Below are 15091 nucleotides of genomic sequence, written 5' to 3' on the forward strand. Positions count from 1 at the left end.
GCACACAGATGCTCATGAAGATACTGCAGCCTCAAACAAAGATACAGACTGAAGTAGTAGATACTTGCCTGATGTTTAATAGCATCATACAACAATTGCCTTCCAGAAGGGCTATCAAAATCCCCAACAATCCAAAAAGTTACTGGCCTAATAAAAGAATCATCTGTAGAAAAACAAACACAACATACTGAGTGGGAGGAGGGTAGATAGCACATCCTACGTTTCAGTATTGCTATTAAGTCAAATAATTTCTGCAAACCATGCAAAAAATAAAGATACAAAGCAAAAGCAGTGAAACCTTGATAGTAGAATGAAAGCATGATAACCTTCCATGTGGCTTAATTAGAAACTAGAAACATGCATTTATTATTTCTACTTTGGTTTGGGCATCTGTTAGTATGTAAAATGAAACAGAGTCTTTGAAAGTGTGGGTAACATATGATAGTCTTTAATCATATTCATTTGTAACTTTCTAAAATATAACTCTTTACAAACATTTATACAGAACTTATCTTCATTGATAAATTATCTGTTACCCACAGGTTTCAGAAACATTCCAAAAAAGTATCAATAAATTCTGAACTAGAACAGTGCCTGAACCACATAAGATAATTAATAAAAATTAATAAAAGGAATAGAACATTCTGAAGTTTAAAGTTACCATAGATTTCCTTGGAGGACATTCCTGGACAAAAGTAAAGGAAAAAGAGTAGAAGAAAAGAAAATGTCATTTCTCTAGTTAATGCCAACTTAAGAGACAAATTTTAAATAATGCCCAACATCCTCTATGCTTTTTTTCTGGTTCTTAGTCCCATTTGTGTTATAGAACTATACAAGGACTCCTCAGAATCAATTTCTTTAAGGAACCAAATGGAACAATTGCCTGTATTTAAATATACATTTGAAAAGCCAGAATTTCTCTCTGGGAGAAGACTACAATGGTAATAAAAATAGCTACCTTAAGTGACAGTCAGTGCTTTGAAAGGGTAATAAATGTGACCAGAGAGGAAAAACATCTGTCTGCCATTAAAAGGGTATCATTTCACATAATTTTGATCTGCATAAAGAACTCTGTATCAAAATCAGTTTAAAAACGTACACAAGGATTTCTTGAACCAAGTTTCCCTTGTGGCTCAGCTGGTTAAGAATCCACCTGCAATGTGGGAGACGATCCCTGGTTGGAAAGATCCCCTGGAAAAGGGAAAGGCCTCCCACTTCAGTATTCTGGCCTAGAGAATTCTATACAGTCCATGGGGTCACAAAGAGTCGGACACAACTGAGAGACTTTCACTTCACTTATCTTATAAATCTAAAAATTTAACCCAATGCTGTCATTGAAGAGGTGAGTCAAACCAATTTGCTTTCTATTAAACTATTTTTACATAATTCTTTTTCCATTCTGAACCATGAAAAAATTTTTCCTTTTGCCTTTTATGTCTACTATGGTAGTTCATCTGGTAAAGAATCTGCCTGCAATGCAGGAGACCCTGGTTCGATTCCTGGGTCGGGAAAATCCCCTGGAAAAGGGTTAGGCTACCCACTCCAGTATTCTTGGGCTTCCCTAGTAACTCAGACAGTAATGAATCCGCCTGCAATGCAGGAGATCTGCGTTGGGAAGATCCCCTGGAGGAGGGCACGGCAACCCACTCCAGTATTCTTGCCTGGAGAATCCCATGAACAGAGGAGCCTGAGGAGCTACAGTCCATGCGGTCACAAAGAGCTGGACATGACTGAGTGACTGAGCACAGCACACACAGCACGTAAAATTTACAAAGATAACATCTGAATTTTCAAATATATATAAAAATTAAATTTAAATAGGTAATTTCTAGACTCAAATAATTATACAAAAAAAATAAATTATGGAATCTCTTTCTCAACAGACACTAAATTTTTGTAGATCCAAAAAAAAAAAAAGTTGAATCCAAGGTAAGCCTAAAATGTATTACCTTTCTTAGTCAGATAATTCATACTGTTGGCTATAGCAGCAGTCTTGCCCTGGGAATCCAAGATGGTAAATCTAGCATAATCATCCACAAAAAAGTTATCTGAAAAAAAAAAAATTTAAGGTAGATTTATAATTAATATACCCAAATTCAATCTAATGTTAACATTCAATTGATAATCTGATTTGACCATAATATATGTTTTAAGAAAATGCATGAGCAAAATATATTGTTTCAAGTTCATTGAACAAGTTAACAACATGACCCCTACCTCATTAATCATATTTTAAGACACAAAGAGAAAATGTACCCACCTGACACATAACTCTCATATATGTGTTAGTTTGATGATTTAAATTAATTCTATTCCTACTCTTTCACTTTATACCTAGAGGATGATCTTTTAACTCTTTAAAATTCATCTCTCCTTTCCATAGTCCATCCCTGCAGTAAACTCTTCCCTATTCTATTTGGGGATAAGAGGGGATAAATGGGAGAGAAAATATAAGAAAACTCATATTTTAGTTATTTCATGTATATCATAATAACATTTTTAACCTTAAAAGAAACAAGAGGTCATTTTTAGATACATATTTTTCCTATTAGTGCCTATGGGCAATTGCTCTTATTAATCATTTCCCCTCAGATCACTCTTAACAAAATTCCAGCTTCATCAAGTCACTCTCTTGTTCTAAATACTTTGTAATTTCTTCCTACCTACAAAGTAGTCTCCAGCCCGGTATCATAAACCCTCTATCTCCAGCAATCATCCCAGGTCTTTGCATTACTTACACCCCAATACAAACACCCTGCTTTGTGCCCTATCCTCCAAGCACAGCTTGCTTGCCCACCCTCCCATCTATTGGTGTACACCCACTCACCCATCTATCTTTTCATTCAACAAAGCACACAGAGGGCCTACTATCTGCTCAATCAATGGTCTAGTAAAGGTAAGCAATTTACGACAGACATAGTCCATTCATACTGCTGGCTATATGCAGGGGAGGGGAGGAAGCACCATGGCCTTAAAACTTAAGTTCCAGGACAGCAAAGGCCAAGACCAGTGTAGATGATGGAGCTATAACCACTGGGTTAGGAGGATGCTAGTTACTCCTTCACTGACAGCTTCAAAATTCTCACCAAGCAAACTACGTCCTTGCCACTGTGGACTAGCATCATGTCACAGTTGAGGACTGTTAACATTCAGTGGAGAAAGATATCCCAAAACACAGAACTGTTTTTATGTTCCTTATTCATCAGTACTCCAAAGATAACTCTTTACAGCTTAATTTAAAATGACAGAAACAACAAACAGGACGAAGATTCATAATACTGCCAGCCTTGCACTACTAATTTTCCTGGTAAAAAGTCTTTTCTTAACTACTTTTTTTTTCAAATATAAGCATACATGTGAATTTTTCCTCTGCCTATATTTAACCATTTTCTTCTGCCTGAAAGAAAAGGAATTTAGTTTCAAGTAGAACAGAGATAGCTGCCATAAAGTACCAATCACAAATAGATCTACATATTTATCATACTCAACTACCACAACAAATACACTTGGTTTTGACTTCAGCATTACACATATCCTTTCTTCCCCAGTGAGATTTCCTGAGCAAATAATGACATCTCTATTTTATTTCCTGCAGTTTGTTAAAGTGGCCTCCATAGTCGCCAGCAAAGGCAAAAGAAGAAACTGCACCGGGGGTTAACTTCTTAACAAGGCATTGTTGTTGTTGTTGTTTTTCATTTTCCAAACTTACTTAACTGAAGGAAAATTGCCTCCCAGTATCGAGCTGCCCTCTGCCGCACATCAGCATGGGCCAGCCACAGGTGTGCGTGTGTCCCCTCCGTCTTTAACCTCCCTGCTCTTCCTGCCCTTCCAGGTGGTTACAGAGCCCCAGTTTGAGTTCCCTGAGTCATAGAGCAAATTCTCATTGGTTATCTATTCTACACATGGTAGTGTATATGCTTCCATGTTTCTCTCCCCATTCATCTTACCCTCTCCTTTCTCCCCATCCATGTCCACAAGTCTGTTCTCTATGTCTGTGTCTCTACTGTTGCCCTTAAATAGGTTCATCAGTACCATCTTTCTAGATTCCATACATATACATTAATATATAATATTTGTTTTTCTCTTTCTGACTTACTTCACTCTGTATAATAGGCTCTAGGTTCATCCACTTCATTAGAACTGACTCAAATGTGTTCCTTTATATGGCTGAGTAATATTCCATTGTATATATGTACTACAGCTTCTTTATCCATTCATCTGTTGATGTACATCTAGGTTGCTTCCATGTCCTAGCTATTGTAAATACTGATGCAGTGAACATTGGGGTACATGTACCTTTTTCAATTTCAGCCACAGTGGCTGTATCAATTTACATTCCCACCAACAGTGCAAAAGGGATGCCTTTTCTCCACACCCTCTCCAGTATTTATTGTTTGTGGATTTTTTGATGACCACCATTCTGACTGGTATGAGGTAATATCTCATTGTAGTTTTGACTTGCATTTCTCTAATAATGAGTGGTGTTAAGCATCTTTTCATGTGTTTACTAGACATTTGTATGTCTTCTCTGAAGAAATATCTGTTTATATATTTTGCCCACTTTTTGACTGGGTTGTTTGTTTTTCTGGTATTCAGTTTCATGAGCTACAAAAAGGTATTCTTGTGGAAACAACCTAAACATTAATTAACTGAGGAACAGATAATCCAAGTATGGCCTGTCTATACAATGGAAAATGAATCAGTCATAAAAAAGAAGTTCTGAGACAGGCTACAATGTGGATGAATCTTAAAAACCTTCATGCTTAGTGAAAGAAGCCAGTCACAAAAAACTTCCAATTATATAAAATATCCAGAACAGAAAAATCCACAGAAAGAGAAACTAAATTAGGAAGTTGCTGAAGGACAGGAGAAGTGGGAAATGGAGATGGACTACTAATGGGGTACATCAGTTCTTTTGGAGGAGTCTAAAATTAGATAGTGTGATGATCACACAACTTTGAGAATATACCAAAAACAGTACACATTACAACTGTACACTTCGAAAGGTTGACTTTTATGGCAAGTATGATATTTCTCAATGAAGCTTTATTTGTTAAAAAAGCATTCTTAAGTCCACAGAGTAAAGCTCTCTGAGATATTTGTCAACATTATTGCTGAAACTGACACCAGAATTAGGAAGAAAACAGCTGCTTAAGAGCTTTAGGACTGTAAGAAAGTCAGTAATCCAGGACCATTCCTACCATCTAGTGCCTATGTTGAGCTGGCATTTAAAAGACACTGAATAACTTTCAGAGTTTACAAAGATTTATCCAGGAAGAGTTTCTCTCCTCTGGAGGAAACTCTTGTAAATTTAGAGGCTCATATAATGAAATCAAGGTACAAAGAGTTTAAACAAAATTGTGTCACAATCTTGGGTTATCTTCTGAACATTACAATCCAATAAATACAGGATTTTGAAAGACAAATCAAAAAAGCCTAAAGTGTCCTGAAATGTTACTTACTGGTTGCTGTTAGGTCCAGGTATTCTCGCTCAGCTGTCAAAATCCTAGAGTTGATTCGTGGAACAACATTTGGCTGATTCATGATATACTCTACCACATCCTGATCATGGGACAGCTCACCCTACAGGAAAAAAAGAAACAGGATGCAGGTAAGATGCACATTAAACAAATATGAGTAGTGTTCAGTCACTCAGTCGTGTCAGACTCTTTATGGTCCCATGGACTGTAGCCCGCCATCTCCTCTGTCCAAGGAATTTTCCAGGCAAGAATACTGGAGTGGGTTGCCATTTCCTCCTCCAAGAGATCTTCCCGACCTAGTGATCAAACCTGCGTCTCCTGTGTCTCCTGCATTGCAGGCAAATTCTTTACCCACTGAGCCACTGATCAATAGCAATTTATTAGGAACTAAAAAAATCACTAACTTTATATTATCTTCTGACATACTAGTAACAGCTAAAAATAGAAGTTACCCCATTATAGGTTCTTGTCATTGCCAAGCAAGGCTCTTTATGTACAGTATTTCTAATCCATTCAACAATGTGAGCAAGATGTGGTACAGAAAGGTTAGATAACTTACTCAAAGCCACAGAGCAAATGAGAAGTGCATACGAAATGCAAAACCATGTTTATTCAATCTTGCCACAGAAACAAGCAAGCTTGAGAAACTGGAGTTAACACAAGCAAAAATCCATCTTGAGATCTACTCACAGTAAGCTTCTCTCTAAAGAAGAAAGCCAAATGACTTCACTAAAGCAGTTAATATACTTTGAAAAAAAAAATTGCCCCAAGCTTTTTTCAATCTCAGGCATCCAAATAATCCTGTATTTCTAGGGTCACGATTACATTGGGGAAAAAGAAATCATTTATCATGAACTCTTCCCTTCCATACTTCTCGCATTATAGAAACACTTGTACTTCATGAAGGTGAACTAGTATATGTGGCTGTGGAAACTTATAAACTTTCACACTGAAAATATTTCATACAAAACCATACTTCAACATGATTTTCAGGGGAAATAGATGTGAATCAAATATACACAGTCAAGTCTTTAAAAAATCCATTCAGGCATCTTCTGTGGCTACTTATCTCAAGAGCAATAACTCACATCAAAATCTCAAACTATAAGCCAATAATGAGCATACAAACCAACTACACAATTCAAAAGACTTACAAAGGTACTCGATAACTCAGTATAGCTGTAAGCCCATGTATATTACTTTGGTCTCTATTATAAAAGCCTAACTGAAGGAGGGCAATTTGGCAACATCTATCAAAATTATACATACCTTTAAATGGAGCTCACCTACAAACACACACACACACACACACAGTGATTGTTCACAGAAAGAAAAATGAACAGTGAGGAACAGGGATGTTTAAGTGACAGTTTTGCTTCATTTATACCTCTATACACACTTTGTATAGAGGCAATGGCACCCCACTCCAGTACTCTTGCCTGGAAAATCCCATGGACGGAGGAGCCTGGTAGGCTACAGTCCATGGGGTCGCTAAGAGTTGGACACGACTGAGCGACTTCACTTTCACTTTTCCCTTTCATGCACTGGAGAAGGAAATGGCAACTCACTCCAGTATTCTTGCCTGGAGAATCCTAGGGACGGCGGAGCCTGGTGAGCTGCCGTCTATGGGGTCGCACAGAGTCGGACACGACTGAAGCGACTTAGCAGCAGCAGCAGCAGCACACACTTTGAATCTCACACATCTGCGTATCCCATAATGCAAATATTCTTCAATATATGCAAATCAAGCAATATGATATATCATGTTAACACAGAGTAAAAATCATATGATCACCTCAAAGGTGTAGAAAAAGCTTTTGACAAAGTTCAACACCCATTTCAGTTCAGTTCAGTCGCTCAGTCGTGTCTGACTCTTTGTGACCCCATGAATCGCAGCACGCCAGGCCTCTCTGTCCATCACCAACGCCCGGAGTCTACCCAAACCCATGTCCATCGAGTCGGTGATGCCATCCAACCATCTCATCCTCTGTCGTCCCCTTCTCCTCCCGCCCCCAATCCTACCCAGCATTAGGGTCTTTTCCAATGAGTCAACCCTTTGCATAAGGTGCCCAAAGTATTGGAGTTTCAGCTTCAACATCAGACCTTCCAATGAACACCCAGGATTGATCTCTTTTAGGATGGATTGATTGGATCTCCTTGCAGTCCAAGGGACCCTCAAGAGTCTTCTCCAACACCACAGTTCAAAAGCATCAATTCTTTGGCGCTCAGCTTTCTTCACCGTCCAACTCTCACATCCATACATGACCACTGGAAAAACCATAGCCTTGACTAGATGGACTTTTATTGGCAAAGTAATGTCTCTGCTTTTAAATATGCTATCTAGGTTGGCCATAACCTTCCTTCCAAGGAGTAAGCGTCTTTTAATTTCATGGCTGCAATCACCATCAGCAGTGATTTTGGAGCCCCAAAAAATAAAGTCTGACACTGTTTCCACTGTTTCCCCATCTATTTCCCACGAAGTGATGGGACCAGATGCCATGATCTTAGTTTTCTGAATGTTGAGCTTTAAGCCAACTTTTTGACTCTCCTCTTTCACTTTCATCAAGAGGCTCTTTAGTTCTTCTTCACTTTCTGCCATAAGGGTGGTGTCATCCGCATATCTGAGGTTATTGATATTTCTCCCGGCAATCTTGATTCCAGTTTGTGTTTCTTCCAGCCCAGCGTTTCTCATGATGTACTCTGCATATAAGTTAAATAAGCAGGGTGACAATATACAGCTTTGACGTACTCCTTTTCCTATTTGGAACCAGTCTGTTGTTCCATGTCCAGTTCTAACTGCTGCTTCCTGACCTGCATACAGGTTTCTCAAGAGACAGGTCAGATGGTCTGGTATCCCCATCTCTTTCAGAATTTTCCACAGTTTATTGTGATCCACACAGTCAAAGGCTTTGGCATAGTCAATAAAGCAGAAATAGATGTTTTTCTGGAACTCTCTTGCTTTTTCGATGATCCAGCGGATATTGGCAATTTGATCTCTGGTTCATCTGCCTTTTCTAAAACCAGCTTCATCAAGGTGATGCTGTGAAAGTGCTGCACTCTATATGCCAGCAAATTTGGAAAACTCAGCAGTGGCCACAGGACTGGAAGAGGTCAGTCTTTGTTCCAATCCCAAAGAAAGGCAATGCCAAAGAATGCTCAAACTACCGCACAATTGCACTCATCTCACATGCTAGTAAAGTAATGCTCAAAATTCTCCAACACCCATTTACAATAAAAAAAAAAAAAGCTCTCCAGAAAATGAGCATAGAAGACCAGATATGACAAACCCACAGCAAACATCATTCTCAATGGTGAAAAGCTGAAAGCATTTCCCCTAAGATGAGGAACAAGACAACAATGGCCACTCTCACCACTCTTACTCAACATAGTTTTAGAAGTCCTTGTCATGGCAAGCAGAGAAGAAAAAGAAATAAAAGGATGACAAGTGTTTCAGGAACATTTTAGGCTTTTTTGATTTGTCTTTCAAAATCCTGTATTGAGATTTTGTTTGTGAGTTATTGCTCTTGAGATTAGTAGCCACAGAAGATGCCTGAATGGATTTTTTAAAGACTTGACTGTGTATATTTGATTCACATCTATTTCCCCTGAAAATCATGTTGAAGTATGGTTTTGTATGAAATATTTTCAGTGTGAAAGTTTATAAGTTTCCACAGTCACATATACTAGATCACCTTCATGAAAATTGGAAATTGGAAAAGAAGTAAAACTGTCACTGCTTGCAGTACTATACACAGAAAATCCTTGAAGATTCCACCAGAAAACTATTGGAACTAATCAGTGAACATGGTGAGGCTGCTGTTGTTGTTCAGTCACTGAGTGATGTCCAACTCTGGACTGCAACTCCATGTACTGCAGCACACCAGGCTTCCCTGTCCTTCACTATCTCCCGGAGTTTGCTCAAACTCATGCCATTGAGTAAATGAATGCCATCCAATCATTCCATCCTCTCCTCTTGCCTTCAATCTTTCCCAGCATGAGGCTATTTTCCAATGAGACAGTTCTTCCAATCAAGTGGCCAAAGCACTGGTGCTTCAGCTTCAGCATCAGTCCTTCCAATGAATATTCAGGGCTGATTTTCTTGAGGATTGACTGCTTTGATCTCCTTGTGTCCAGGGGACTCTCAGCAGTCTTCCCCAGCACCACAGTTCAAAAGCATCAATTCTTCAGCACTCAGCCTTCTTTATGGTCCAATTCTCATACCCATTCATGACTACTAGAAAAACCATAGCCTTGACTAGATGGATCTTTGTCAGCAAAGTGACGTCTCTGCTTTCTAATATGCTGTCTAGGTTTGTCATAGTTTTTCTTCCTAGAAGCAAGAATCTTTTAATTTCATGGCTTCAGTCACCATCTGCAGTGATTTTGCAGCCCAAAAAATAAAGTATGTCACTCTTTCCATTGTTTCCCTATCTATCTGCCATGAAGCAATGGGACTGAATGCCATGATCTTCATTTTTTGAATGCTGAATTTTAAGCCAGCTTTTTCACTCTCCTCTTTCACCCTCATCAAGAGGCTCTTAAGTTCCTCTTCACTTTCTGCCATTAGTGTGGCATATCTAAGGTTGTTGATATTTTGCCTGGCAATCTTGATTCCAGCTTGTGATTCATCCAGCCCAGTATTTCCCATGATGTACTCTGTATTTAAGTTAAATAAGCAGAATAACAATATACAGCCTTGATGTATTCCCTTCCCAATTTGATATCAGTTTGTTCCATATCCAGTTCTAACTGTTGCTTCTTGACCCGCATACAGGTTTCTTAGGAGGCTAGTAAGGTGGTCTGGCGTTCCCATCTCTTTAAGAATTTTCCAGTCTGTTGTGATCCACACAGTCAAAGGCTTTAGCATACTCAATGAAATAGAAGTAAAGTTACAAGATACAAAATTAGTGCACAGAAATTACTTGCATTCCTAACAACGAAAGAATAGACAGAGAGATTAAGGAAACAATCCCATTTACCATCGCAATAAAAAGAATAAAATACCAAGAAACAAATCTACCTAAGGAAGCAAAAGACCTGAACTCAGAGAACTATAAAACACTGATGAAATAAATCAAAAGAGGACACAAACAGAATGAAAAATATATCATGTCCTTGGATTGGAAGACTCAGTGTAGTGAAAATGAATATACTACCCAAAGCAATCTACAGATTCAGTGCAGTTCCTATCAAATTACCAATGGTATTCATCACAGAATTACAACAAAGAATTCTACAAATTGTATAGAAACACAAAAGATTCTGGATAGCCAAAGTAATCTTGAAAAAGAAATATGGAGGAGGAAGAATCAGAATCCTTGACTTCAAACAATACTACAAAGTTACAGTAATCAGAACAATGTGGTACTGGCACAAAAACAGAACTATAGACGAATGGTACAGGATAGATAGTACAAAGATAAACCCACATGCCTGTGTTACCTAATCTATGACAAGAGAGGCAAGAATAGACAGTGCAGAAAAGAGAGCCTCTTCGATCAGTGGTGCTGGGAAATCTGGACAGCTATATGTAAAAGAATGAAATTAGAATACTACCTAACACCATACACAAAAATAAACTCAAAATGGATTAAAGACCTAAATGTATAGACCAGACACTATAAAACTCTTAAGGAAAACACACGAAAAAGACTCTTTGACATAAATGACAGCAAGATCTTTTTTGACCGGAAAATAATGAAAATAAAAACAAAAAACAACTGGGGACCTAATTAAACCTAAAAGCTTTCAATCAGCAGCTACATAAGGAAGCCCCAGTAAAAACTCTGGACACCAAAACTTGACTGAACTTCCCTGGATGGCAATACCCGACATGTTCAGTCAGTTCAGTTGCTTAGTCATGTCCAACTCTTTGCAACTGTTTGGATTGCAGCACGCCAGGCTTCCCTGTTCATCACCAACTCCCGGAGTTTACTCAAACTCATGTCCATTGAGTCGGTGATGCCATCCAACCATCTCATCCTCTGTCGTCCCCTTCTCCTCCCACCTTCAGTCTTTCCCAGCATCAGGGTCTTTTCAAATGAGTCAGTTCTTCGCATCAGGTAGTCAAAGTATTGGAGCTTCAGCTTCAGTATCAGTCCTTCCAATGAATATTCAGGACTGATTTCCTTTAGGATGGACTGGTTGGATCTCCTTGCAGTCCAAGGGACTCTCAAGAGTCTTCTCCAACACCACAGTTCAAAAGCATCAATTCTTCGCTCACATCCATACATAACTACTGGAAAAACCATAACTTTGACTAGATGGACCTTTGTTGGCAAAGTAATCTCTCTGCTTTTTAATATGTTGTCTAGGCTGGTCATAACTTTTCTTCCAAGGAGCAAGCATTTTTTAATTTTATGGCTGCAGTCACCACCTGTGGTGATTTTGGAGCCCAAGAAAATAAAGTTTGTCACTGTTTCCTTGTTTTCCCATCTACTTGCGATGAAGTGATGGGACTGGATGTCATGGCCTTCATTTTTTGAATTTTGAGTTTTAAGCCAGCTTTTTAACTCTCTTCTTTCACTTTCATCAAGAGGCTCTTTAGTTCTTCTTCACTTTCTGCCACAAGGGTGGTGTCATCTGCGTTTCTGAGGTTATTGATATTCCTCCCAGTAATCTTGATTCTAGCTTATGCTTCATCCAGCCCGGCATTTCACATGATGTATTCTGCATATAAGTTAAATAAGCAGGGTGACAATATACAGTTCTGACGTCCTCCTTTCCCAATCTGGAACCAGTCTGTTGTTCTATGTCCGGTTCTAACTGTTTCTTCTTGACCTGCATACAGACTTCTCAGGAGGCAGGTAAGGTGGTCTGGTATTCCCATCTCTTGAAGAATTTTCCATACTTTGTTGTGATCTACACAGTCAAAGGCTTTGGCATAGTCAATAAAGCAGAAGTAGATATTTTTCTGGAACTCTCTTGCTTTTTCGATGATCCAATGGATGTTGGCAATTTGATCTCTGGTTCCTCTGCCTTTTCTAAATCCAGCTTGAACATCTGGAAGTTCACAGTTCACGTACTGCTGAAGCCTGGCTTGGAGAATTTTGAGCATTCTTGCTAACATGTGAAATGAGTGCAATTGTGCGGTAGTTTGAACATCCTTTGGCATTGCCTTTCTTAGGGACTGGAATGAAAACTGACCTCTTCCAGTCCTGTGGCCACTGCTGAGTTTTCCAAATTTGCTGGCATACTGAGTGCAGCACTTTCACAGCATCATCTTTTAGGATATGAAACAGCTCAGCTGGAATTCTATCACCTCCACTAGCTTTGTTGGTAGTGATGCTTCCTAAGGCCTACTTGACTTTGCATTCCAGGATGTCTGGCTGAAGGTGAGTGATCCCACCATTGTGGTTATCTGGGTTGTGAAGATCTTTTTTTGTATAGTTCTTCAGTGTATTCTTGCCACCTCTTCTTAATATCTTCTGCTTTTGTTAGGTCCATACCGTTTCTGTCCTTTATTGTGCCCATCTTTGCATGAAAAGTTCCCTTGTTATCTCTAATTTTCTTGAAGAGATCTCTAGTCTTTCCCATTCTATTGTTTTCCTCTATTTCTTTGTACTGATCACCGAGGAAGGCTTTCTTATCTCTCCTTGCTATTCTTTGGAACTCTGTATTCAAAAGGGTATATCTTTCCTTTTCTCCTTTGCCTTTAGCTTCTCTTCTTTTCTCAGCTATTTATAAGGACCTCCTCAGATAACCACTTTGCCTTTTGCATTTGTTTTTCTTTTTACAATTCACTGCTGAACCACCATTGATAGGAGAATGTTGGATCCCAGCAAAAAAAGATACCCCACATCCAGAGGCAAATGAGAAGCCCCAGCAAGACAGTAGGAGGGGTGAAATCACGTTTAGAATCAAACCCCATACCCACCAGAGATGCTTGGAGGGCTCAAACAAAACCTTGTGGATACCAGGACCCAGAGACCCCACGGAGACTGAGCCAGACCTGTGTTTGAGTGTCTCCTGTGGAGGTGCAGGTCAGCAGGGGCCTGCCACAGAGGCAGGGGCTCTGCGTGCAGCAGATCTGGGTCACACAGCCTGTGGCATAAATCCTCTTGGAGCAGGTACCCATTAACCCCACCAAAGAGCCACCAAGCAGACGACCCACAAACTGCAGAACAATTATATCCCACATGTCATCACACATCAAAGAGCTGGGAGGATAATATAACCTGGCGTCATAGGGAAAAGATATAGAATTTTTACATTTGGAGCCTTCCAAGGCTTTGCTGTGTGCACCTCCGCCTTTGGCTGGTTCTGATACATATTCTATTACTTTAATAATGCTAACTGTAAAAACCGCACCATCCTGAGTTCTGTAAGCCATTCTAGCAAATTATCATAACTGAGGGAACACCTGCATTCGTAGCTATTGGATCATAAGTAAGGGTGGCCTGAGGATCTCTGAACTTGTGTCTAGTGTCTAAAATAAAGACAGTCTTGTGAAGGACTATGTCCTTAATCTGTTAGGATTATGTCCTAACTCTGGGCTGTGTGGTGTCAGAAGTCATCACAAACCAAAAGACTAATAGAAGAAATAAAGGGTAAAAAGTTTCCAGAATGGATGGAAAATGTTAATTTACATATCTGAGAAACACAGTGAGGGTATATCCACAAAATGGTTTTTCAATCTCAGCACTATTGACATTTTGGACTAGATAACTCTTTAGAAAGGGAGGTGATATCCTGCTGTTTTGGAAGGGAAGGGACGTCCTGAGCATTGCAATAGGTTTAGCAGCAAGCCTGATTCATTCCCACTAGAAGCCAGTAGCATCTCTTTCCTCCCCGAACTATGACAACAAAAAATATCTCCATATATTGCCAAATGTGCTGCCAAGAGGGGCAAAATTGCTTACTGAGACCAACTAATGAAACACTATATGGCTATCTTAAAAAAACTGAGAATACTCTATACACCAAATTAGAAAGACTTGCTTTTGAACTGTGGTGTTGGAGAAGACTCTTGAGAGTCCCTTGGACTGCAAGGAGATCCAATCAATCCATCCTAAAAGAGATCAATCCTGGGTGTTCATTGGAAGGACTGATGTTGAAGCTGAAACTCCAATACTTTGGCCACCTCATGCGAAGAGTTGACTCATTGGAAAAGACCCTAATGCTGGGTAGGATTGGGGGCAGGAGGAGAAGGGGACGACAGAGGATGAGATGGTTGGATGGCATCACCGACTCGATGGACATGGGTTTGGGTAGACTCCAGGAGTTGGTGATGGACAGGGCGGTCTGGCGTGCTGCAATTCATGGGGTCGCAAAGAGTCGGACACGACTGAGCGACTGAACTGAACTGAACTATAATAAGTATTTTGTTAAGCGAAAAAAACCAAGGTATAGTATAGTTATGTATTAGTAATTTGTTACCACTTTGAATAAAGGTTAGGAAAGAGTAAATTTTCATTGTTAGCATATAGATACAAAAATGTTTTGGAACAACTCAGAAGAAACTTAAAACAGCAATTACCTATTATTGGAAGGTGGGTAGATGGATGACTATATACAGAGGGAGATTTTTTTTTTACTTTTATGACAATAACCATGGGAATTTTTCAATAATTAAATACACAGTTCAAAACTGACAAATCATTTGAGTCTTT

General features: G+C 39.2%; 1 protein-coding gene across 5 annotated transcripts in view; it reads right to left on the reverse strand.

Annotated features, from left to right (window-relative positions):
• Positions 1-15091, reverse strand: part of UGGT1 (UDP-glucose glycoprotein glucosyltransferase 1) — a 112875-nt gene that overhangs the window by 41104 nt on the left and 56680 nt on the right. For 3 of the 5 annotated variants that reach the window (XM_081581064.1, XM_081581067.1, XM_081581069.1), the window contains exons 19-22: positions 5463-5583; positions 1950-2048; positions 662-685; positions 69-163 (exon numbers count right to left, since the gene is read on the reverse strand). In XM_081581064.1, coding sequence (XP_081437190.1) covers positions 69-163; positions 662-685; positions 1950-2048; positions 5463-5583 — 339 coding nt within the window. Of the gene's footprint in view, positions 1-68; positions 188-661; positions 686-1949; positions 2049-5462; positions 5584-15091 lie in introns of all 5 variants that reach the window. The other 2 variants (XM_081581066.1, XM_081581065.1) reach the window with 2 other exon arrangements.

This window comes from Giraffa tippelskirchi, chromosome 3 (genome assembly GCF_054371585.1).
Source record: "Giraffa tippelskirchi isolate mGirTip1 chromosome 3, T2T-mGirTip1v1.2.pri, whole genome shotgun sequence".
In the NCBI taxonomy this organism is placed as follows: Eukaryota; Metazoa; Chordata; class Mammalia; order Artiodactyla; family Giraffidae; genus Giraffa; species Giraffa tippelskirchi.